Source organism: Heterocephalus glaber, unplaced genomic scaffold, assembly GCF_053883595.1.
Source record: "Heterocephalus glaber isolate CG9 unplaced genomic scaffold, H.glaber_assembly_v1.0 deba00001444, whole genome shotgun sequence".
NCBI lineage: Eukaryota > Metazoa > Chordata > Mammalia > Rodentia > Bathyergidae > Heterocephalus > Heterocephalus glaber.
In genome coordinates this window covers 27,319,531-27,344,981 of record NW_028258297.1, presented here as the reverse complement: position 1 = coordinate 27,344,981, position 25,451 = coordinate 27,319,531, and the positions used below count along the sequence as shown (strand labels likewise).

General features: G+C 40.9%; 1 protein-coding gene across 1 annotated transcript; it reads right to left on the bottom strand.

The window, feature by feature from the left end:
- Window positions 1-20,228: 20,228 nt before the first annotated feature.
- Window positions 20,229-25,076, bottom strand: LOC147827529 (uncharacterized). Its single transcript, XM_087214230.1, has 4 exons — window positions 24,991-25,076; window positions 24,015-24,050; window positions 21,784-23,061; window positions 20,229-20,324 (listed from the first exon to the last, which is right to left on the bottom strand). The coding sequence occupies exons 1-3, from the start codon at window positions 25,052-25,054 to the stop codon at window positions 21,788-21,790; spliced, it is 1,374 nt and encodes a 457-aa protein (XP_087070356.1). The 5' UTR covers window positions 25,055-25,076; the 3' UTR covers window positions 20,229-20,324; window positions 21,784-21,787.
- Between the last annotated feature and the right edge of the window lie 375 nt (window positions 25,077-25,451).

Sequence of the window (25,451 nt, the reverse complement as noted above, 5' to 3'; positions counted from 1 at the left end):
TTGAAAAGTCCAAAGGTGAAAGAATATCATTTTCTTCTCTAAAGGCTTATAAAAGGCCCCTGCCTATTGAGTCCATCCTTCTGGTGTCCAGTGGAGCCATGTTACTCTTTAGTGGCCCCGGGTTCACTATTATAGGTTCATGGCCTACACAGAAAGACAGAAGCATCAGAAGATAAAAACTTTCCCACAGAAACGTGGGCAAGACACACACTTCCCTGAGTCAGCAGCAGGGACAGGAGCTGCAGCACCATCTGCAGCCAGAGCAGAGGACTACAGAGCCCTTGTGTTCTACTTCTGCTTCCATCCCCTTTCCAGAAGGCTGGGAGGAAAAAGCAAAACCACATGCCAGTAAAAAAAAAGTGCAGTATCAGTTTAGAAATACTATAGAGACAGACAGGATAAGGGCAGCTTTGCCAGTTTCTACTACAAATGGGAGAATGCCAAAGAGGAAATCCCACCACCAAGTAAACATACTGCCCTGTCCTGGGGCCTCTGCAACCCAGGAGGGGTCCTGACTGTCTTGTCCATGGACTGGATTGGTGGGTTAGGCATTGTGGCTACAATAAGTAAACCTATTATAACATTAACCTTGCTTAAGTTTGCTTTTGATGGCTTTTTATATATCACATTTTAAGTAATACTAAAGGAAGACTTACATTTTCAAAATACAGGCTTGGGCTTAAACACACACACATAACAAACCTACATATTCATGAACAAAAAAGCCAAGAGATACTCATGTGATCTAACAGAACCCGAACTTATTGGACTATAATATCTCTTCGAGATATTTGTCTCTGTCTCTATTTCCATTTGACAGGGTTCCATTTAAAGTTTGCCATGATTCACTCTCAGGATTTTTACTGTTCTCCTGCTAAATAAGATCATCATGGGTGACTCGGTTTCAGAGTAAGGATTTCATTAGAGTTCTGGGACTGCCTTCCAGGACACTGGTGCCAAGAGAAGAATTCATCAGTGGCTTCTTTCCTTGCAGTGGAGTGGAGGAGAGAAGCTCCATGTTGTACTGTTACCTATGGAAATGGGACACTGAACAGAGAAGAAGCATTTGAAGTGGTGAATGGTTTCTCAGCCCCGCCCAGCAAAGTGCAGAAAGATCCTGAACAGGGCTTCAAAGTGGGATAGCCTCAGAGAAATCTTGAATTTTTATTTATTTTTATCATTTCAATACCATATTTTTGTCTCTGTGTGTCTGCACACATGTGCACATATGTACACAGACATTATTTTTCACTTTACATATATAACTCAGGTAGTGGAAGTCCCTGAAACTATCAAACCCGAGGAAAAATGTAACCAGCATTGATAATTTGAAAAATATGTTTTAATGGATTCAGATATACATTTTACACCATCCTAGAAATAGCAGGGACACACATCATCCTTAAGATGCCATGCTGGGGATGTCATGAATTCTAAATAATAACTGAGCTTTTATTGCTCCTAACAGTTCAAGGGATTTGGGGTTCTTCGTAAAAATATCTTTTGTGTTTTATTCTTTCTTGTGGCCTTATATTTGAGTTGCTGGACTAGTTTCTTTTGAATTATAGTTTCATTTATAAAACAGTATAAACTATAAAAAAACCAGTATAAACTACCTATTTTTTGACTACAAAATTCTATTTTTTAATTTTATGAAAATAAAACAAAATTTTGTAATCAAAAAAGAGAATAACAAGTTATTACACTATATACTACTATCTTCAAAATATTTACTCAGAGTACAAGATAGAAACCAAACAGATTCTTTTTTTTTTCCCCATTAACTTTATTGGTACATTTTAGGTATAAAATACAGTTACATTCATCATTGAGATCTTGTACCTTTACATGAGTATAGTGGTTCTTATTTTTTTTCCCCTTCCCTTGCCCTCGCCTCATCCCCTCCACCCTTCCCTATTTGCAAAGACCTTGTTTCCATTTTTTTCCTCTTCTCATATTTTTTCCTTTCCCTTTTTTTCCCCTTCTCCTACCCCTCCCAATTACCCTACTCTTTTAGATCTTTTCTTCCTGTTACACAATATCAGTTATACATTTTTTAAATTACAACATTAAGATCTAGGAGACATTACCACAGATTTTACAGAATTTAAAAGGATATAGAAAGCATATTACAAAAATCCTTTTTTGAAATAAATTTGACAACTTCTAAGAAGTACCCTGGAAGACAAATTAATGAAATTAATTAACAAAAACAAATTAACTCTGGAGGAAATATAAAATTTGAATAGCACCTATTAAAGAAAGTATATTCTTAGCTTGAAAACCTACCTATATGACAACAGCAGGCTCAAAAACATTTTAACTGATAAATTATATCAAACAATTAAAGCAGAAAAAAGAAGGAACACTCCTCCCCTCATTTTAGGCAATCAACATTGTGCTAATCCTAAAACTGGATAAAGATAATAGAAGAAAAAAGTATGAACATAGATAGAAATTTGTTTAACAAAACAAACTATTAGAAGTCAGATCTGGCAGGATGTAGAAAGTGGTTTTGTTATAGGGATGGCAGTGTTGGTTCAGCTTTGGAAGATCCACCCCCAAAAGTCTTCCTTTTAACAGAGGAAAGGAAAAAGCCATATGATCCTTTCACTAGTTGGAGAAAAAGTATTGGACTAAATTCTACAGCTGTTCATGGTAAAAGCTATCAGGAGACTAGAAGTAGAACAGAAACTTCTCAACAGATTAAAGACCTGTACTCCATACTTCCAGTGAGAACCCCTTATATGAATGGAGAAGATACAATGCTTTCTCCTTAAGGTGGGGAACAAGGGCAGATATGCTTACTCTTTATCTGTCCATTAAACTTTGAAACCTAGTCCCCACCAAAATAGTCTGGCAATAAAATGACACAACTAGGATAGGATTGGCATGGCAGAAGCAAAATCTTTATATGTAGATGAAATGATCATCTACAGAGAAAATACTAAGAAATCTCTAGGAGCCCCTAGAACTTGTACTTGAATTTAGCAGGATTAGAAAACACAAGGTATAGGGCCGGGGATTTAGCTCAGTGGTTTCACTGCCTGCCTAGAAAGCGCAGGGACCTGAGTTCGATCCCTGGTACCAAAAAAACCCCCAAACAAACAAACAAACAAAAAACCCAAAAAAACAAGGTATATATAAAAATTCAGGTCTGTGTATACTTGCTATAAATGAAGAATTGGATATTGAAATTTAAAAGTTATGTACGAGTACAAAGGACCTAGAAAAGTAAAAACAAAAACAAAAACAGTGTTGGAAGACATTTAGTGCCTAATTTTAAGACTTCTGGTAAAGCTACAGTAATCAAGGCAGTGTTGGTGTAAGGAAAGACATATAGATCAGTGGAATAAAACAGAGAATCTAGAAATAGAACCACACATATATGGTCCACTGAGTTTTGAAAGATTATTTAACATTAGCATTTTATAGAATATAAACTCAATTCAAGAGCTGAGGAAAAGATAGTGTTTTCAGTAAATGGCACTAGAACACCTGGTATCTGTATATACAAAATTAACCTCAACCCTTTTTTTGCATACATGAGAATAACTTGAAGGGATCTATGAACCTAAATAAGAAAGCCTAAAAGTATGAAACTTTAAGAAGAAATTATAAGGGAAACTATTTATGAATTCAGGGTAGGCAAGAACTACCTAGGATACAAAAAACATGACGTATAATAGAAAAAAATTGATAAATGAGATTCCATCAATATTTAGAACTTTAAATGACATCATTAAAATGAAAAGTAGTCCTTAAACAGAACATATTTACAATGCATATAACCTATGACCAGAATATATAAAGAATTCTTAGAGCTCATTAATAGACAACCCAATTAAAAAGTAGACATAAGAAGATGCTAAATAGCCAGTATAGCACAAGGAATGGTGTGCAACTCTAGAATTAGAAAAATACTAATCAGTACAATAATAAGATTGACTTATACACTCATTAGGGAGATGAAGTTAAAAGTTTTAAAAGCCTTGTCATGACTTTTTCTTTTTGTTGGATTCTTCTCCTTTGCATTTAATTTGTCAGGCCCAATGGATTCATTCTGCTGGGTTTCCTTCCTGGGGTTGTGATCCTCATTGTCTTTTCCTAGGGTATTGTCTAAAATTTTTTGGAGTGCCGATTTGGTGTTCATGAAGTTCCTGAGGTGCTCTTTATCATGAAAGTATCTTATTTCTCCATCCATTTTGAAAGATAGTTTTGCAAGGTACATCAATGTGGGTTGGAGGCTGTTTTCCTTTAGTGCTTGAAATACATCACTCCAAGCTCTTCTTGCCTTGAGGGTTTGCATTGAGAAGTCTGCTGTGATTCTGATGGGCTTTCCTTTGTATGTGATTTGTTTCTTTTCTCTCACTGCTTGTAGAATTTTATTCTTCTGTTGGATTTCTGGAATCCTAACTATTATATGCCTATGTGTAGATTCTTTTTGATTAAGGCTAGCTGGAGTCCTATATGACCCACTTATCTGTATATCAAGTTCTTTTCCCCTCCTTGGGTAGTTTTCTGCCATCACTTCTGTGAAGAGTTTTTTTTATGTCATCTGCATTCTCTCCTCTTTCTTCATTGACTCCAATCAGTCTTATGTTATGCAGCTGCTGGATTGATTTCTCATGTTCCCTTACAATTTTAAAGCAACTTTTCTTTTCCTGCTCATTAATTGCAATCTTATCTTCTGTATGTGAAATTCTATCCTCACATCGGTTCATTCTGCTGTGCAGACTTTCGATGGAGATTTTAATCTCTTGGAAATCTGTTTGTATCTGTTTTATGGATTCCATTTGTTTCCTATGTTGGGATTCCATCATGTTCCTCAGATCCTCTATTTTTTCATCTGTGTCCTCTCTAGATTTATTGATCATGTCTTGCACATGAACAAAATCTTTGCTATCTGAGTAATTATTTCTGATTTCATTTTTCCCAGATCCTCTTTTGTTGCCAGTTCAGAGAATCCAGGTGGTTGAGTATTGGAGTGTTCCATCTCGTTTCCCTTTGGGGTTGCTATAGGTGATCTGGAACTCTGTTTCTGAGGCTTGTTTATGTGTTTTCTCATTTCCACGGGGTGGGGGGTGTGTGTGCTTCTGGCACCCATGCGGCTCACCTTCTCTGCCCTAGGAGCCTGGGATGGCAGTGGGGGAGCTTCCTTCCAGGTGCTGGGACCGGCTGAGCTTCTCTGCCCTAGGAGCCTGGGATGGAGGTGGGGAGCTTCCTTCTGGGTGCTGGGCCCAAACAGATTCTTACAAAGAGAAACAGATACTAACACAAATCTTACTTTTCAATGAACTAAGATAAACTGGTAGTATCAATGAAACCAATTAACATATTTATAGAACTATTTTAAAATAATGGAATGTATAGTTTGGGGAAGTATTTGTACTTCTCTCTACTTCCTATTTATCTCTTTTCTATTTTGTTTTTTATTTGTGTTTTTTGTATAAGAGAAACCATGCCATATTTGAGCTTGTCTGTGATTTATTTCACTTAACATTATGGTCACAAGGTGCATCTACTTTCCTACAAATTGCTCAAGTTTATCCTTCTTTATGTCGGTGTACTACTCCATTGTGTGTAAATACCACAATTTTCTTATCCATTCATCTTTTGATAGACATGCATGCTGTTTCCAAGATCTAGTTATTATAAATTGAGATATATAATACCTATAAGCATGAGTATGCCTGAATCCCTGTAATATGGATCAAATGGAATTTCTACTTTTAGTTTTTTGAAGAATATTCACACTGATTTCCACAGTGTTTGTACTAGTTTACATTTCCGCCAACAATGTAGTAGAGGTCCTTTCCCCCCACATCCTTGCTAGCATTGTTATTATTATATTATTTGATGAAAGCCATTCTTTCTGGGATAAGATGGTATACCAGTGTAGTTTTAATTTGTATTTCTCTTATGGCGAGTGATGGTGAATATTTTTTTCGTGTATTTATTGACCATTTGTACTTCTTCTGAAAAGTGAGCATTCATTTTTAGTTGCCCATTTTTGATTGGGTCTTTTATTTTGGGGAGGACTAATTGTTTTGAATTCTTTATATATTATTGATGTTAGTTCTCTGTCCATGGAATACCTGGCAAAAATATTTCCCCATCCTGTAGATTCTCTTCACTCTGTTGGTTGGTTCCTTTGCTGTGAAGAAGCCTTTTAATTTGATAGGATCCCATTTGTTGATTCTTGGTATTATTTCTTTTGCCATTAGGGTTCTGTTCAGAAAGTCCTTGCCTATGCCTATGTCTTCAAGAGTTTTACCTATCTTATCTTCTAGTAGGTTATTTCCATTTTAACATTTAGATCTTTGATCCATTTTGATTTTAGTTTAGTACATGGTGAGTTATATGGGTCTAGACCCAGTCTTCTGCATGTGGATACCCAATTACCCCAGCACCAATTATTAGAGGATCTTTCCTCCACTGTATGCTTTTGGCTACTTTGTCAAAGATCAAAGAGCTGTGTGTGCCTGGGGTTGTTTCTGCTTCTTCTATTCTGTTCCATTGATCCACATGCCTTTTTTTTTTTTTTGGTACCGGGGATCAAACTCGGGTTTTTGTGCTTGTGAGGCAGGTGGCAGAACCACTGAGCTAAATCCCCGGCCCTCACATGCCTTTTTTGTGTGCCAGTACTATGGTGTTTTAATTACTGTAGCGTTATAATATAACTTTCAGCCTGGGATTGTGATGTCACCTGCTTTGCTTTTGTTACCCAGAATTACTGTTGATATTTTGGGTCTCTTCTGATTCCATATAAATTTTAGATTGTTTTTCCTAACTCTGAGAAATGACATTGGTATTTTGATTGGGATGGTATTAAATCTCTATATCAGTTTTGGATGTATAGCCATTTTGATTATGTTGGTTCTGCCTACCTAGGAACAGAATATTTTTCCATGTTTTGATGTCTTCCTTGATTTCCTTTTTTCAGTCTGATGTCATTTTCATTGTAGAGAGGTCTTTTACTTCCTAGTTAGGCTAATACCTAAGTATTTAATTTTTTGGATGTTATTGTGAATGGTATTGTTTGCCTAATTTCTTCTCCAGTGAGTTCATTACTAGTATATAGAAATGTTATTAATTTTTGTGTTTATTTTGTAATCTGCTACACTGCTGAATTTGATAATCAATTCTAGGAGTCTTTTGGTGGAGGTTTTTGGGTCTTGTAAGTAAAGGCTCATGTCATCTGCAAATAACAATGTTTTGACTTTGTCTTTTCCTATATATCTATATATCTATATATCTATATATCTATATATCCCTTTTATTTATTTTCTCTTGCCATATTTTTCTGGCTCATGTTTCAAGAACTATGTTGAACATGAGTGGTGATAATGTCCATCCTTGTCTTATTCAGATTTTAGAGGGAAGGCTTTCAGCTTTTCCCCTTTTAATATGATGTTAGCAGTAGGTTGATCATAAGTGGCTGTTATCATGTTGAGGAAAGACTTTCTGTACCTATTTTCTTCAAGGTTTTTTAAAAAATCATGAATGGATGTTGGATTCTGTTAAAGGCTTTTTCTGCATCTATTGAGATGATCAAGTGGTTTTTGTCCTTGCTTCTGTTTATGTAGTTCCAATGATCATCATAATATCTTTACAAAATCAAGAAAAATGCAGATAGTCTGAGATAATTTGAATACATATTTAGGAAGCATCACCATCAAAGTATCAAAGTATATTAGAGTGGTATAATACTAGGGTAGCCAGAATTTCTAGGATACTTAAAGCAAAGTTTATTTCTTGAGAGAGTCATATCTGTTTGCTCACATGTCATCAAAATATTTACTCCATTTAATGTTCCCAGTAATTCTTCCCAGTCACAGGACCTCTTTCTAGACTAGAGGGACCCAGTGGAATTCCCCCACTCCCACCAGAAGTTTAACCACTGTTCTTGTCTTGATAATCCTCACTTTAGTGTTCTAGGCAAACTAATACATAATGAAGATGAAGAAGACTTTGATTTCTTTCACATTCAGAGAGCTCATCACTCTTCAAGAAGAGGGGACATGTGCTTGAGAGACTGAGGTAGGAAATGTACATCTTCCTGCAAGGGCAATGAGAAAACCCTTCAGGATTTTAAGGCAGAAGATGATGAAACTATCTTTCTGTTTGAAAATATCACTCTGACTCTTATAATGACAAGAAATAGGATAAATGTGGTGAATTAACTAATGGTCAACTTGGAATGCCCAGCTGAACTGAGTCAGCATGATTTGTGGTGGAAGACCCATCTGAGGATTGTTGCCAACAGCATAAAAAGAATTGGAGGGGAAGATTGTGGGCCGCTGATTTTCTAGAAGAGGCTTGCTGTGCTTGGTTTTCCTGATGTGAACTTGGCTGTTCTCATCAGGGGAGGAGCTCCGGACCTCGCTTTCACTCGGAATGGCTGCTGTTCTCATCAGGGGAGTTCTGATCTTCACTGTGAACATGAGCATCACTTCCCGGCTCCAGTGTAGTGCAAGTCCTTCACCCCACTGTGCAGGTTTTCTGGCTTCCACCACTGGCCTGTGGGCCTTCTGGGTGCAGATCTTCCATACAGACAAGTGTCTCCTCCATTTTTTAACAACTGAGTAAAACAAATGTCATTAACAGAAAAGATTGGGAGGTGTTCTAGGCTCTATTTTGTTCCCTCCCCCTCAGTTCTTATGTTGAAGCCCAAATCGCCAGAACCTCAGAATAGGGCTGTATTTGGAGAAAGGTCCCTTAAAGAAGTAAGGATGTTAAAATGAGGTTGTTATTGTCAATTTAAATCCAATTTGACTGGTGACCTTATACAAAGAAGATCTTTGGACACCCAGCAAGACACCAGGGATGCATGTGCACAGAAGAAACCCAATGTGAGAGGAAGAATGTGGCCATCGGGAAGACAATGAGAAAGATTTACAATGACCCGAACCTGCTTCTGTCTCAGTTGCAGACTTCAATCTTCCACATTTGTTTCAAAAGTTTATGTTGGGTGTGTCAGCCTGTGAATTTTTTGCACCACCAGGTAGACTGGTAAGGGGGGCAGCCAGGTTTAGGATGTAAGAACTCAAGAAATGCTACGAGTGGGACCTTAAGTTTAAAATACATATTAATAGGCAATTTGATTGCTCAAGGACTCAGCACACCTTCAGGTGACCAAGAGTGGGCTGTACTATTGCTCCAAGCCCCAAGCCCACCCTTCCTAACTGCCAGTCTTCTCTTTCAGCTCTTCCATAGCTTTTATTTTGGTTGTAACCCTTTGTGTTTCAGGAGAGAAAAATAAAGAGAATGCGACCGAGACTTTGAATATTATCTCAGGCTACTTATTCACATGTATAATGACAGCCAACTTTCACTGGGGGGGGGGGATGAACAATGGTTCCAGAAGACATGAGACCAATACCTTAGCACAGAGAACATTCTGGAAAAGAGGAGGAGCACAGATCTAGTCTCATAGGCATGAAATACCATGCTTCGTGAAGGAACTGTGCACTCATGTGGCTATGCTGCAAAAAATACCATGGGTTTCTGTGGCCACTTTTGCATTAAAAACCTGTAAAGATATTGATAACAACAGAATGTTTTAGGCCATCTGTTTCTTCAACATGGAGGTTATTGGATCCAGATCCAAAGAGTCTCAGGGAACCTTTCTGGCCTCAGTAGTCTGGACACTCATAGCGTGGGATTTGAACTCATAACTGAGTTGAGCAGAAATCACTTCTGTATCAACAAAAACCTCATACACATAGGGACACACAGATCATAACTGATGCAGTTTGAAAATTATGATGGCCAGAGCTTTGCACCCTCTTCATCACTATCTATAGAATCATGATGGAAAACACAAGCATGTGTGTGCACAAACCACCCACCAAGCCCACACACAACATGCAGTGGAAGAACAGAGCCACAGTCCTGTCAAACACTGCAATTTGCACAATGGTGGTACCTCAGCTCTAGAATCAGGGCTTGTATATTGGTCCTTCAAAATGTTGAGCAAGACACATGTTGTACTGTTTAGATCAGAGACACTGGCAATCTCCTCCCTATTTGTTCTACTGGGCAGAATTCCCAAAGAGGAGTCAGGATGCAAAGCGTCCTGTTTTGTCACATGCGCGGTCCACCCAGCATGGAGCTAAAAGTGCCATTGCTCTGCTCCTTATAAAGGAAGCTTCCCATTTCCCCAGTGCAGGCTCCTGAGCAGCTCCAGGGCCTCCTGCAAGATGCTGGTGGTCCTCCTGATAGCATCCTGCTGGCCTTGAGCTCAGGTCAGAGCATAAATGAAGGTACAAGAAGGGGAGAGGTGCTGTTGATCTTCTTTGTTGGGAGCAATGCTACATAATTCCAGGGAAAAATCAGTCGAATAGGCCTAGTTCTCCTGCCTACAGGCCCGCTATAACATTCCAAGACATAATTCCATTTTGGCCTGTGGTCACAACTGAGATCTCAATGATCCCATGATGCTGTAATGCTCCAGGACAAGACCACACCTGTGGGAGACACCCTGGGAGGAACCAAATCTTCCTCTGCATTGTTCTTAGATCCCCCTCCACCCCCATTCTTTTGTTACACCTTGTTTATCCCAATGTGAAGTACTGAAATCCACGAATTCATTTGTTACATTTGTTTCTCCTGATGTACTAAATAAAAGGTGCTGCAAGCTAGGGGTTCTTGTCTTTGCTGCCCAGAACAGCACTGATCAGACCCAAAGCTCAGCTTCTTCTCAGTCTCATTTTTCTACCTTTCCTGTAATTTGCCGTGTACTGCCGTGGCTCGCAGGAGACTAGGATTTAACTGCAGAGTTTCTAGTAACGTCTCCTTTCCCTGTTCCCTACACTTCTTGGCTGTTAAGAGACCCCAGGATACAGTAGGGGGAATGGGAGATAAGCAGATGGAAAGAGTAAACAGCCTGCAGACTTCTTGTGACAAATGTAAGATCAGTGGTACCTCATTCCATGTCAGGGACTTAGACTTTTTTAAACAAAACCTGAGTCTGGTGAAAATTTTGACCACAATGACACTGCAAACTTTGCATTTGTAGAACCATCTCTCTGTGCTGTGAATAATGAATGGGAATGAGAGCACTGGAAGTCTGGTAGAAGGAAGTGCACTTGTAAAGAAATTATGGTAATTAAAGTAGACTGTGGATGCCACTAGCCTTGCTGGACAGTGAATGTAGGACGGATGAAAGAGATAAACACATATCTGGGATATTTTAGTATTAGAAAGTTAGGAAACAGCCAGGCATGGTGGTGGGCACCTATAATCCCAGCACTCTGGATGGCTGAGGAAGGAGGATTCATGAGCTTGAGGCCAGCCTGGGCTACATGGTAAACTTGAACTTACATAATGAGACCCTTTCTCAGAAAAAAAGTCAGGAAATAAGTTTGAAGCTTTCTACATAGAAATATCAAGTTTCAATTTTCACATTTTTGTCCCATGCACATTCAAAATTTCAGGTTTTTTTGTGTACTATGTGAACCCAAATATTTATTTCTGATCTGTCTTGAGAAACCCTGTGCATATAAATAAAATACTTTTTTAAAAAATTAATTTTATTGGTACATTTTAGGTATGCAATATAATGACATTCATCACTGGAAATTTGTACTTTTACATAGTATGTCTTGGTTCTTATTTTTTCCCCATTACCCTGCTCTCCCTTCAACCCCCCCACCCCTCCCTATTTACAAAGACTTTGTTTCCACTTACAACCAATAACAAATGTAAATTACACAGGCCAAACTCAAGTGTGTTTCCTACCCTAATGCCAGGTGGGTCTAGAGATTCTTTCCACAGGATCTTGCCTGAGAATAGTGGTTGCTTGTTTATGCCCAGTGCTGGTCTCACCCTGGGGGTCCTGGCATGGAGATCAAAGGCAAAACCTTGTGCTACCTTTCATACTCTGCTTTCCAATGGATGGAGTCTTGCTGACCCCTCTGCTCTACCGGGTGGGGCAGTAGTAGGGGCAACAGTACTTTGTGTACCTCTGTCTTGCAGGTAGAGCAGCACTGTCTCACTGCAGGTATCAGGCAGATTGTCCTGGGAGTCAGTCTCACCAAGCCAGGCTGGTACTGGGTATCAAGTTGAAAGCCTGCACTACGTTTCTTTTCTCTTCCGTAGGCTTAGTTGCATGGAATGGAACTTATCTTATTATTGTACCAATCTTTTCTTAGTATTGAACCCAAACCACACAAAATGGTCTTTAAACCTGACAAGGTAGCCAGGTGATAGTGTTCAGCTTGTCAGCATACCATTTTTCATACTAATCCTTAATGATACTTTGTGCTGTGTTTCTGGGTTAGTGGTTGTCATGTCTCCTCTTTCATCTCTGTCTCTCTGTTTCTGTCTCTTTCAATCTCTCTCTCTATCTCTTTCTCTCTCTCTCTCTCTCCCCCCTTGGTTTCATTAAAAGTTCATTGACTTTTCTAACTTATCAAAACTGAACTGTATTTCATTAATCTTTTCATCTCTATTTCATTTATTTCTGATCATTGCCAATTTTTTTTTCCTTTCACTAATTTAGAGTTTGGTTTGTTCTTGATATTCTAGGTCTTTGAGATGCATCTTTAGGTTGTTTATTTAAAATCTTTCTTCTTTATATTTTTAAATTAATTTTATTGGTACATTTTAGGTATACAATATAATGACACTCATCATTGGAACTTTGCACCTTTACATAATCTCTCTTGGTTATTATTTTTTCCCCTTCTCCTGCCCTCCCTTCACCACCTCCATCCCTCCCTATTTACAAAGACTTTGTTTCCATTTTTTCATTTTCTCCTATTAGTTCCATTCCCTTCTTTCTTTCCCTTACCCCTCCTATTTCCCCTTCCCCTTTTGCCCCTTTTCTTCCTATTTCACATTATCTATTATACCTTTCTGTCCTTATTTGCACTTTCAGTTTCTCACAGCAGAGAAACTATTTGGTGTTTACACATGTGTGTCTTATTTATTTCACTTAAGAGTATGGCCTCAGTGTGCATCCATTTAGGTATAAATGTCTCTAATTGCTCATTTTTTATGGCTGAGTAGTACTCCATTTTATAAAAGAACCACATTTTCTTTATCCAGTCTCCAGTTGATGGGCAACTGGGCTGCTTCCAAGTTTTAGCTATTACAAATTGTGCCGCTATGAACATGAGTGCACATATATCACTGTGATATGATTCTCTTAATTCTTTGGGGAAGATACCCAGAAGGGGAATAGGTGGGTCAAATGGGATTTTCAGTCCTAGTTCTTGGAGGTATCTCCATACTGATTTCCACGGTGATTGGACCAGTCTACACTCCCACCAGCAGTGGAGGAGGGTTCCTCTTTCCCCACAGACCCACCAGCATTTTTTATTGGTTGATTTTATGGTAGCAGCCATTCTTTCTGGGGTGAGGTGGAATCTCAGCATTGTTTCCATTTGCATTTCTCGAATGACCAGTGATGTTCAACATTTTTTCATATGTTGATTTGCTATTTTTACTTCTTTATCTGAGAAATGTCTGGTCATTTCAGATGCCCATTGTTGGATTGGGTCTTTAAATTTGGGAGGTCTGATCTTTCTAAATTCTTTATAGATTTGAGATAGTAGACCTTTATCTGAGAAATAGCTGGTGAAAAAATTTTCTCACATTGTGGGTTGTCTCTCCACACTCTTGATGGTTTCTCTTGCTGTGCAGAAGCTTTTTAAAAAGAAAAGATCCCAGTTGTTGATTGTTTGTGCTAGTTCATGGGCAACTGAGGTTTTCTTCATAACATCTTTTTCTACACCAATGCCTTCCAGAGTTCTACCTAACATGTCTTCCAGGCAGTTTAGTGTTTCTGTTTTAATATTTAGATCTCTAATCCATTTTGATTTTAGTTTAGTGCATGGTGAGAGATATAGGTCTAGTTTTAGTCTTTGGCAAGTTGAAACCCAGTTTTGCCAGCACCACTTATTAAACAGGCTATCTTTCCTCCAGTGAGGGTGTTTGGCTCCTTTGTTGAAGATGAGGTGGCTGAGTGTCTCTGGAATTGTTTCTGCATCTTTTAATCTGTTCCACTGGTCCTCAGGTCTGTTTCCTTGCCAGTACCATACTGTTTTTTTTTAATCACAGTAGCTTTGTTAGTATAGTTGCAGGTTGGGGATTGTGATACCCCTTGCCATGTCTCTGTTGCCTAGAATTGCGTTTGCTATTCTGGGTCTCTTCTTGTTCCAAATGAATTTTTGGATTGTTTTCTCAAGGTCAGTGATGTACACTGCTGAAATTTCAATTGGGGTTGCATTGAATATATACAGCCATTTTGGAAGTAGGCCATTTTCATTACGTTGATTCTTCCTAGCCAAAAACAAAGGATGTCTTTCCATGTCCTGATATCATCTTCAATCTCTCTTTTCAGAGTGCTATAGTTTTCAGAGAACAGGTCTTTGATTGCTTTTATTAGGTTGATTCCTTGGTATATCAATTTTTTGGATGCTATTGTGAAAGGAATTGTTTGCCCTATTTCTCTCTCAGTGAGTCAGTTGTTTTTGTAGAGGAAAGCTATTGATTTTTGTGTGTTAACCTTGTATCCAGCTACTTGACTGAATTTGGTTATTAAGTCTAGAAGACTTTTGGTGGAGTTCTTGGGGTCTTCTATATAGAGTATCATGTCATCTACAAATAATGAAAATTTGACTTCTTTGTTTCTTTTCTTTATTCCTTTTATTTCTTTCTCTTGTCTCACTGCTGTGGCTAATGTTTCCAAGACAGTATTGAACAGGAGTGGTGACAGTGGACATCCTTGTCCTGTTCCAGATTTTAGTGTGAAGGATTTCAGTTTTTTTCTTTCTTTTTTTATTTTCTTTTGGTACTAGGGATCAAATTTGGGATCTTGTGCTTTCGAGGCAGGTGCTGGAACTACTGAGCTAAAACCCTGGCCATTTTTTTCCTTTTTTGCCTAAATTCTTTTACTGATACATTTGTACCTGTACATAATGTATCTTGGTTCTTATTTTTTCCCTATTCCCTGTCCTCCCTTCACCACTTCCAACCTAGACTGTCTATACCAATTTTCTGTAGGATATTTGTCATAAATGTGTGTTGGATTTTGTCAAATGCTTTTTCTGCATCGATTGAGATGATCATATGATTTTGTCCTTGGCTTTATTAGTATAGTGTATTACTCTTATTGACTTCCATATGTTGAACCATCCTTGGATACCTGGGATACATCCCACTTGGTCAGGGTGTATGATCTTCTTGATGATCTCCTGCATTCTATTTGCCAGTATCTTATTAAGGATCTTTGCATCTATGTTCATTAGTGAGATTGGCCTATAGTTCTCTTTTTCGGTTGAGTCTTTCTCTGCTTTGGGGATCAAGGTGATGCTTGCTTCTAGGAATGAATTTGAGAGTATTGCTTCCCTTTCAATTTCACTGAAGAGTTTAAAGAGTAGTGGCAGTAGTTCCTCTCTTGTAGAATTCAGCAGTGAAGCCATCAGGACCTGGGCTTTTCTTAGTTGGTAAGTTTTTAATTATGTTTTCAATTTCATTGATTGATATTGGGTTGTTTAGAATTTTTAGATCTTCATTCAACTTTGGTAATTCGTACATATGTAGGAATCTGTCCATTTTTTCTGTATTTTACATTTTCTTGGCGTATCAGTTCTTGAAATAGGTATTGATCAATCTCTGGATTTCTGCTGGGTCCATTGTAATTTTACCCTTTTTCCTCTTAATTGCATGGATTTGGGCACTTAGTTTCCTTTCTCTGATGAGTTTGGCTAAGGGTTTGTCAATTTTGTTTATTCTTTCAAAGAACCAACTCTTGGCTTCATTGATTTTTTTTTTTTTTTTGGTCCTGGATATCAAACTCAGGACCTTCCACTTGTGAGGCAAGCACCAGAACCACTGAGCTAAATCCCTGGCCCTTCATTGATATTTTGTATCATTCTCTTAGTCTCCATTGAATTGATTTCTACTCTGATCTTTATAATTTCCTCCCTTGTATGAGCTTTGGGTTTGTCCCACTCTTCTTTTTCTAGAAGCTTGAGGTTCAGCATAAAGTTGTTTAATTGGGCTCACTCTATTTTCCTAATATGAGTATTCAGTGCTACGAATTTGCCTGGTAAGACTGCTTTTATTGTGTCCCATAGATTCTGATATGTTGTATTGTCATTGTCATTTAATTGAAGGAATTGTCTGATTTCATCTTTAATGTCCTCTGTGGCCCATTGGTTATTCAGAAGTGTGTTGTTCAATTTCCGTGAGTTTATGAAATTCTTGCAGTTTCTCTTGCTATTGATCTGCAATTTCATCGCACTATGGTCTGATAACATACAGGGTATAACTTTAATTCCTTTGCACTTACATAAACATGTTCTATGAGTGAGTATGTGCTCTATTTTGGAGAATGACCTGTATGCAGTGGAAAAGAATGTGTATTCTGATTTTGTGGGGTGGAACACTCTGTAAGCATCTGTTAAGTCCATTTCTTTAAGAGTTTGAGTTCTAGTATTTCTTTGCTTATTTTTTGTCTAGTTGATCTATCTATTTGTGACAGTGGAGTATTGAGGTCCCCCACTACTACTGTGTTAGTGCTTATTTGATTTTTCATGTCCATTAGTATTTGTTTGGTATACTTGGGTGCAGTAGTGTTTGGTGCATATATGTTTGTGATTTTCATCTCTTCCTTGGATTGTTCCCTTTAGAAGGATGTAGTGTCCTTCTTTGTCTCTCTGAATCAGTGTTGGCTGGAAATCCACTTGACCTGCAAAGAGGATAGCTACTCCTGCTTTTTTGTGGGTTCCTGTTGCATGGAGTATAGTTTTCCAGCCTTTAACTTTCAGTCTATGAGTTTCGTTTTGAATTGTGTATTTCTTGGTTGCAGGATTTTGTTGTATCTTGTTTCTTGACCCATTCTGCCAGTCTATTTTTTTGACTGGTGAAGTGAGGCCACGAACATCGATGGTTATAACGGATGGCTACTGACATCCTTGTCATAACTTTTTCCTTTAGTTGGATTCTCCCCCTTTGTATTTAATATCTTGTCGAGCCTGATGGATTCATTCTGCTGGGCTTCCAAGGGTGTGATCCTAATTGGCTTTTCCTAGGATATTGTCTAAAATGTTTTGGAGTGCTGGTTTGGTATTCATGAAGTTCCTAAGGTGCTCTTTATCATGAAAGTATCTTATTTCTCCATCAATTTTGAAAGATAGTTTTGCAGGGTACATCAATCTGGGTTGGAGGCTCTTTTCCATTAGGGCTTGAAATACATCACTCCAAGCTCTTCTTGCCTTCAGGGTTTGTGTTGAGAAGTCTGCTGTGATTCTGATGAGCTTTCCTTTGTATGTGATTTGTTTCTTTTCTTTAACTGCCTGTAGAATTTTGTTTTTCTGTTGGGTTTCTGGAACCTTCACTATTATATGCCTATGTGTAGTTTTCTTGATCATGGCTAGTTGGAGTCCTATGTGCCTCACTTATCTGCATGTCAAGTTCTTTTCCCCTACTTGGGAAATTTTCAGCCATTACTTCTGTGAACAGTTTTTTTTTTATGTCGTTTGCACGCTCTCCTGTTTCTTTATTGATTCTGATCAATCTTATGTTATTCTTCTTTGCATCATATAGCAGCTGCTGTGTTGATTTCTCATGGTCCCTTAGTATTTTGAAGCAATTTTTCTTTTTCTGGTCACTAATTGCAATCTCATCTTCTATACCTGAAATTCTGTCCTCACATTGACTCATTCTGCTGAGTAAACTTTCAAAGGAGTTTTTAATCTCCCGGAAATCTGTTTGCATCTGTTTTGTGGATTCCATTTGTTTCCTATGTTATGATTCCATCATGTTCCTCATCATGTTGCTTTTTTTAATCTGTGTCCACTCTAGATTTATTAATCATGTCTTGCACTATGGGTACAATCCCTGCTGTTATCTGAGAGATTATTTGTGATTTCACTTTTCCGATCCTCTTTCGTTTCCAGTTGAGGAAGTCTAGGTGGATGTGGATCATATTGTTCCATCTCACTTCCCTTTGGGGTTGCCTTAGGTTATCTGGAACTCTGATTTTGAGACTTGTTTATGTGTCTTGTCATTTCAAGAGATGCAGCCTGCTATGCCTTTGTGGAGGCAACTTTTTGCTAACCAAGTGGTCTTGAATTCTCAGCAAGCCACCGAGCAGCCTTTCTCTGCTGCTCAGCAGTACACTAATTCCTGGGTTCAGAATGGTGGCCTTCTGGATCCCTCAGCTGACCTGTTGTCTGGGTAGGCTTCTGTCTGTGGCCTGTGAACCCTTGGGATGGGATCTAGGTGTGCCTCTGGCTAGGGCTCCTTTGTATGTGTTGTCTGGTAGGGCCTTTGGCTGGGGGCTGTGCACCCCCGTACTTGTTGTCCAAGCAAGCTTCTAGCTAGGGTCTTGAATACTTACCCACAGAATGAAGGAGAGCCTCTGGCTGTTGCCTGAGCACATGTGTAGTTCTTTTCTAGGCTTTGGCCTGTGTGCCCAAGCCACTGGGGTTGGGACAGGGCTCTGGCTGGGATCTGCCTTTAGCCATGCAGCTCTGGTCCATAGTGCTGCTCCCCAGGTTCTGCATGCACTTACCCATGGTATGGGGCGGGACCCTGGGTAAGGCTTGTGTGCCTGTGCACCTATTTTCTGGGTGCAGCTTTGACTTGGGCCAGTGTGCCCAAGCCTTGGGGTGGGGCAGAGCCCTGGCTGGGATCTGCCTGCAGCCATGCCGCTCCATTACACACCACTGTTCCCCGGGTTCTGTGGGGAATTTACCGATGCTATGGGGTGGGCCTCTCTGTTTCAAATCTTTCTATCTTATCTGTGGGCAGAGAATGGGTCTACATTTCTCTTTTAGTACTGCTTTCTCTGCACCCTGTAAATAAGTGTATTTTGTGTTTCCATTCTAAATACTTTTGGGAAACCTTTTATTTCCCTTAATATTTTTTGACAATTCTTCATTCAAAAGTATGTTTTTTGTGATTTATATTATTGCATCATTTCTAAAATAACCTTTGTTGTTGTGTTCTAGTTCCATTCCACTGGGATAAGAAAAGGTAAAAGGTAAGATTACAATTCTTTTTGGATTGCCTAGCACTTCTGTGGCCAACTAGACCTCTTCTGCTGGAAAAGCTGCCATGCACAGATGCAAAGAATGAGTTTTATGCAGCTATTGGAGAGAAAGTTCTGTAAATGCCTGTTAACACTCTTGGATCCACAGTAGAGTTGAACTCTCATGCTACTATGTTGACTTTTTGTTTGTGTGATCTGTCCTTTGAGGGAAGGAAGGTGGGAAAATTTCCCAATTGGATGAGCTATTTCATAGCTGATCAGTTCTTCTAGGTATAAAAGTTGAGTGTTTTATAAAATCTGGTGCCCTGACATTAGGCGCACACAAATTCATAACCACTATGTTCACATTCAGTTGATTTGTGGAACAATACAGACTACAGACTGGCTTTTTTCTCCTTTTACAGTGTTGATCTTCAGGTCAACTTTGTCTGAGAGAAATATAGAGATTGCTCACTTTTGATTTCTATTTGTTTGGAATCGTATTTTATACTCATTCACATTCAGTCAAGACTGTTTTTATTGGTGAGGTAAATTTCTTGTAGACAAAGTGTAAGTGAAGTCTTTCAAACACTACTATATCCTAGCCAAATGATGTCTTTCCTAATTCTGACTAGTATGTTAGGTGGACAGCTGTCCAAAGATTACAAAAAACAAAGAGACAGACTTTAATATCCTGTCCTATGTCTTAGGTTAAATCATGCTGCCTCTTCTGTGAAATCCTTACAAGTGTGGGCAAAGAATGATGGGGCATTCAGGGAAGGAAGAATTGGGGAATGATAAGATAGAGGGGAGGAGAGAAATAGGCTCCAGTGAGAAGGGGCCCATGGATACATTTGTGTCCCAAGAACGCAGGTTCAACTATGCTGGAAATATTAGGGATGCTTCAGAATTGACAACTTGGTATCACTTGCCGTATATATTCTGTTTCCTGAAATTTTCACAGATATTAATTGATATTCTGAAAGTATATTTTTAAATTTCAATTTTCCCACAGAGTCCAAGAAAGAACTAGGACAGTGCCTGAAAGTGAATGAATGATCCCACCTTTCTACCTGAGAGCTGGCTTAGGCAAAATGCAAGGAAAACAACCATGAGAAGGACCATGGGCCTCTGAATATTGTTAGCAATGGTTGTGAAATTCAAGATTCTCCAGCACCGAGAGAGAGAGAGAGAGAGAGAGAGAGAGAGAGAGAGAGAGAGACAGCAATCAGAAATGGCATGCTGATTATTTTATTAGACTATTGATGATGCAGTTATGACTGCATTCTTCCAATGGGGTCTTGTTCTGAAGGACGTCACCTTCTCATTCACTCTGTGAAAGCAACAAACAAGGAAGAAGGTTACAGAGAAGAAGTGACAGACAGGGTAAGAGGCTCCCAATATCTTATTGGCATCACGGAAGTGGGCCAGGTGAGACCCAGACATCTCTCCCTCTGACCTTCTTCTTCCCCTTTCCTTCCTAATTTCTGCCTGTCAGTTCTTAGGCACCCAGAACATACTATGCGCTCAATCGTTCTTTGTGAAAGGAAGAAATAAAGATGACTCCTGAGCTGTTTATCTTTTAGTTGCTACAGAAATTATCAAAGTTTTATTTAAAAAGAGGATCACTGCAACATCTAATTCAAGCAACGGAATTTCAACCAATCAAAGTGACAACTAACGGGATTGGATTGATTAAAAATTATGGTATAATTACACAGTTGAGTACTACAAAATTTTTAAAATATTGTAAGGAAGATCAATGGCAAAGGAGGAGAAATGAAGAGAAGAAGAAAGAGAGGAAGAAAGGAAAAAGGAAGGATGGAAAGAGGGATGGCTGGAAGGAAAGAAGGAAGAGAAATGCAGAAAGGGAAAGGTAGAAAGGAACGGAAAAAGGGGAGGAGGGAAAGAGGGTTGGAGTAAGGAAGGAAAGAGAAAGACAATAGAAAGATCTGGATAACTCTGTGAGCTGACTTAGATGTTTTCTACAAAATATGTTATGCCCAAAGGGCTACACAGATCCTTTGTGGCATCATTTTTAAGCCAGAATACCAGCATGACTTGCTTATATGTGTACAACTGTTTCAAAGAGGATGTGTGCAGGAAGTGATGATGCTGTGGGCTGGGGTGTGGGAGGTGGGATAAGACCAGCCTTCCAGATTCAGCTTCATGCCCTTCTCTTCCAGGAGCTTCTTTTCCATCTTGGGCATGGATTCCATTCATGGTAAGGATGTCCAAGTCAAGGTGACATGTAAGAGCACAGACGTGAATGTGACACAGCAGGAGCACTGGCACTGCCAGTTGTGGTGTGAGGTGGAACTGAGCTAAGGGTGGTCAGGTGGAAATGTGACATTGGAAGTCACTGGCTCTGAGAAGGAGGCAGAGGACCAAGGGGAGAACATGGCACCACTTCCTCTAAAGAACACGACTAATCGTTTGCCAAAAGGCAATTCTGGGGCAGCGTTCCTGAACATCGCTACTACCATGGGAGATCTGTAAAAAGAAAGGGTCTTGCCAGGCTAACCCTGAAGATCTGAATGACAATACTGAAAATTGAGCTTCACTGACCACATCACCTGAACTTCATGCCAGATGACTGTGTGTCACGCTGCACTTTAATAAGTATAGGAGTTAGGGCCAGGGTTGAAGAGAGAGCTTAAATTCCACCTGGAACTACATTGTAGATTCTTGAGCTCGATCCCTGGGGTAGTCTGTGTGGTTTATCCCTTTGGGGAAGTGGCGACGCACACTGGGGCCTTCCAGGATGCCATGAGGAAAATACAGCTACTTACCTTCTTACTGGGGTGGACCTTGCTGGTTTCCAGGACGAGGAGGACGATTGGGCTGCTGTGGGCCTCCTGGTGGGGGTGGACCTTGCTTATATAAAGAACGAGGGGGGCGGTTCTGTGGGCCTCCAGGTGGAGGAGGACCCTGTGGTTTTCCAGGTGGGGGAGGAGGAGGAGGAGGAGGAGGAGGAGGAGGAGGAGGACCATTGGGCTGCTTTGGCCCTGGTGGGGGTGGACCTTGCTTATTTAAGGAGCGAGGAGGGCGATTCTGTGGGCCTCCAGGTGGAGGAGGACCCTGCGGTTTTCCAGGTGGGGGGGGAGGAGGAGGAGGAGGAGGAGGAGGAGGAGGACCATTGGGCTGCTTTGGCCCTGGTGGGGGTGGACCTTGCTTATTTAAGGAGCGAGGAGGGCGATTCTGTGGGCCTCCAGGTGGAGGAGGACCCTGTGGTTTTCCAGGTGGGGGAGGAGGAGGAGGAGGAGGAGGAGGAGGACCATTGGGCTGCTTTGGCCCTGGTGGGGGTGGACCTTGCTTATTTAAGGAGCGAGGAGGGCGATTCTGTGGGCCTCCAGGTGGGGGTGGACCCTGTGGTTTTCCAGGAGGAGGAGGAGGAGGAGGAGGAGGACCATTGGGCTGCTTTGGCCCTGGTGGGGGTGGACCTTGCTTATTTAAGGAGCGAGGAGGGCGATTCTGTGGGCCTCCAGGTGGAGGAGGACCCTGCGGTTTTCCAGGTGGGGGAGGAGGAGGAGGAGGAGGAGGAGGAGGAGGAGGAGGAGGAGGACCATTGGGCTGCTTTGGCCCTGGTGGGGGTGGACCTTGCTTATTTAAGGAGCGAGGAGGGCGATTCTGTGGGCCTCCAGGTGGAGGAGGACCCTGCGGTTTTCCAGGTGGGGGAGGAGGAGGAGGAGGAGGAGGAGGAGGACCATTGGGCTGCTTTGGCCCTGGTGGGGGTGGACCTTGCTCATTTAAGGAACGAGTAATGCGTTTCTGCTTCTCATCTTCTTTTTCTGGTGGTTCCTGTTGCTGTCCAGGAGGAGGAGATGGACGAGGTTTAGGAGGCTTTGGATGGCCTCCTTCTTGGGGTGGTTTTGGATGTGGTCCAGGAGGAGGAGGTCCAGGTGGACGAGGATGTGGCTTGGGTGGTTTCTCAGGTTTATCATCACCCTCATCTTTGCCATCACCATCATCTTCCCCATCGCCTTCATCTTCACCATCGCCTTCATCTTTATCATCATCTACTGGAGTCTCACGCGCCAGATCAAAGCCCTGGCGTTGGTCCTCAAAATCTGTGTAGTCATAGGAAAGGATAGATGAGCTCAGTGGTAGAAGCCTCTCCTTCTCTTTTCCCCTTTGACCTGCTCACATGCTTTCCTGCTTCCAGACCAGCCTCTCGGCTCCCTCCCTCTTGCCCATTCCCTTTCCACAGAGAGCTTCTGCAGACCCATGCACTGAAGACAGGCAACATGTGCAAAACCTCAGCTACTGGCGCCTGAAAGTACAATTTCTCTCCATTTGTCAGAAAAAGATGAGTTGGACACCTGGAGTAAACAGAGGACATGGCTAAGACTCATAAGAAGCAAAGGGGAAGGAGTATCATGTATGTTGCCATTTGTATTATGGGAGACAGTATTGTAATAAGTTTCTCCCTGTGAATCCAAGCCAGGACACCTAGGTCCTATGTCAAAATTAAGGTAGGTGCTGAGCAAGAGCCCTGGACTTGTGGAGAAAAACTGCAGAGATCGAAGAGACAGAAAGTGATGGTTCATATAGGATCCTTTCATAAGTGGTGGCCATGTATTCATCATCTACAAGGACAGAGTTGAGTGGAGAAACGTAGAAGCAAATGAGATAGTCCCATATTTCTGGGCATTTCACAGATGGCCATAGGAGTCTGAGAAGGAGCATCGGCAAGACAGCAACCAGGGAGTGACTCTCAGCTCCACAGAGGAGCTGAGGAGCAAAATCAGGAAGCATCATGTGTCAGCAATCACTTCTGCGTGAGGACATGGGGAGCCTCCTCCTGGCATCACTAGAGCTGATCCTCCCTGTTACTGAAATGGTGAGCCAACTCACAGTCCTCAGAATGGCAGGTGGGGAGGGTTTGTCTGTATCTCTAAGGGGAGTGTGACAATCAGTCATGCCCAAAATGAAAGATCAACGTAATAAGACATTGCAGGATGGCAAAATACCTGAGGAAAGGAAGGAATGGAAAGTTGACTGAGGATGAATGGGCCTTTACCTGACACTAGCGAGGAAGAGTCTTCATAGGTGACCCCTAGGAAATAAAGCACAGATGGAGTGAAAATTTTGCTGTCATTCTTTGAGGGCTCACAGTTGCCCTACGAGGAAAGGTCATTTACAATGCCAACAAGAACATCCCCAAGTGAACCCTCTATAGTCCTCAGCCACTCTCTGTGCTCATCTCCTCACAAAGGGAAGGAAGTCTTAGGGTTTGCAGGGCAGTTGCTGGGCTGAGTCTCAACCACTTCTCACCAAACATTGTCAATCCTCCTTTGGTCCTCCCTAGAATCCCTCAAACTTCCCTGCTTATTCTTGTTAAGTATTCCACTTATTTCCATATCATTTTTCTTGTTGCTTTGTCCTCTTCCTTCATTAAATCCTTTGCTTAAGTCAATGTCCTGCCTCAAGAAGGGAAATTAGCTCTAAGCAGTCGTGGACGGAGTTACACAACTCCTCCCTGAACACTGAAATATTGCATGTGGTGGAGAGAAAACCAGGAAATGATGTTTCTTCATCACTGCACTGATACTGAAATCTGTTATCCACTTCAGTGTCTTTGATATGACTCTTCTGTTTGTTCATCTCTATCATGAGTCCTGAATTTCCTTGGCAGAAAGACTTCTGGCACCCCACCCAGATTTAGGTCAAGTCCTCACAGCTGGGCTCCCCAGGATGGATCCTCCCATCATCCCGCCCATGTTTCACAGCACAGAGAGCTCTATCAACAAACACAAAGCTAACCTGTTCATTTCTCTGATCAAAAATTATAGCGGTGCCCCTATTACCTTTCATAAAAGTAGAAGGTCTGGATGTGGAATGGGGACAGAATGGATCTTAGCCCTGCCCTAAGAATTTCACAGGCCTCTCTTTCCTTTTGTTGCTTTCCCCTTGTGGTGCATCCTCTCTGCCTCTGCAGAGTGGTCTCCTGAGCCCCAAGCAGAATCCCAGCACAGCCTCACCCCGCTCCCTTGTACCTTCGTATGAGCTCTGAGCTGAGCTCAGGGCCAGCAGGGCCGCTGTCAGCAGGACCACCAGCATCTTGCAGGAGGCTCTGGTGCTGCTCCCGAGTCTGTGCTGGGGAGACGGGGAAACTCCCTTTATAAGGAGGAGCAGCACAATGGCACCTTCAGCTCCATGCTCTGTGACCTCACAACTAAAATACCAGGATGACTTGCATCCCTTGTTTCTGTCTGGGACCACAGCCCAGCAGGATGCATGGGAAGGAGGTTGTCATTGATTTCTAAAAGTTGAAACATGTGCCTTGGACAACAGCATTGAAGGAACTTTGTCCAAGCCTTAAGCACAGCTAACAGAAATGAAGTACCGTGATTGTTTGAGCTGCCACATGTTTGCCCATGCTGTGCCTTTGTCCTGTCCTCTGCATTTGTATTTGAATTCAGGGCTTGGTGTGAACATGTACATTCGGGTCAGCAGC

What these genes read in the sequence shown, in the direction of transcription:
- LOC147827529 (XM_087214230.1), bottom strand. Translation starts at nt 25,054, where the DNA reads ATGCTGGTGGTCCTGCTGACAGCGGCCCTGCTGGCCCTGAGCTCAGCT. An exon ending in AGCTCAGAGCTCATACGAAG is followed by an intron (nt 24,051 to 24,990) that starts GTACAAGGGAGC and finishes TTTATTTCCTAG; the next exon opens with GGGTCACCTATGAAGACTCT. An exon ending in CTCTTCCTCGCTAGTGTCAG is followed by an intron (nt 23,062 to 24,014) that starts GTAAAGGCCCAT and finishes ATGACTACACAG; the next exon opens with ATTTTGAGGACCAACGCCAG.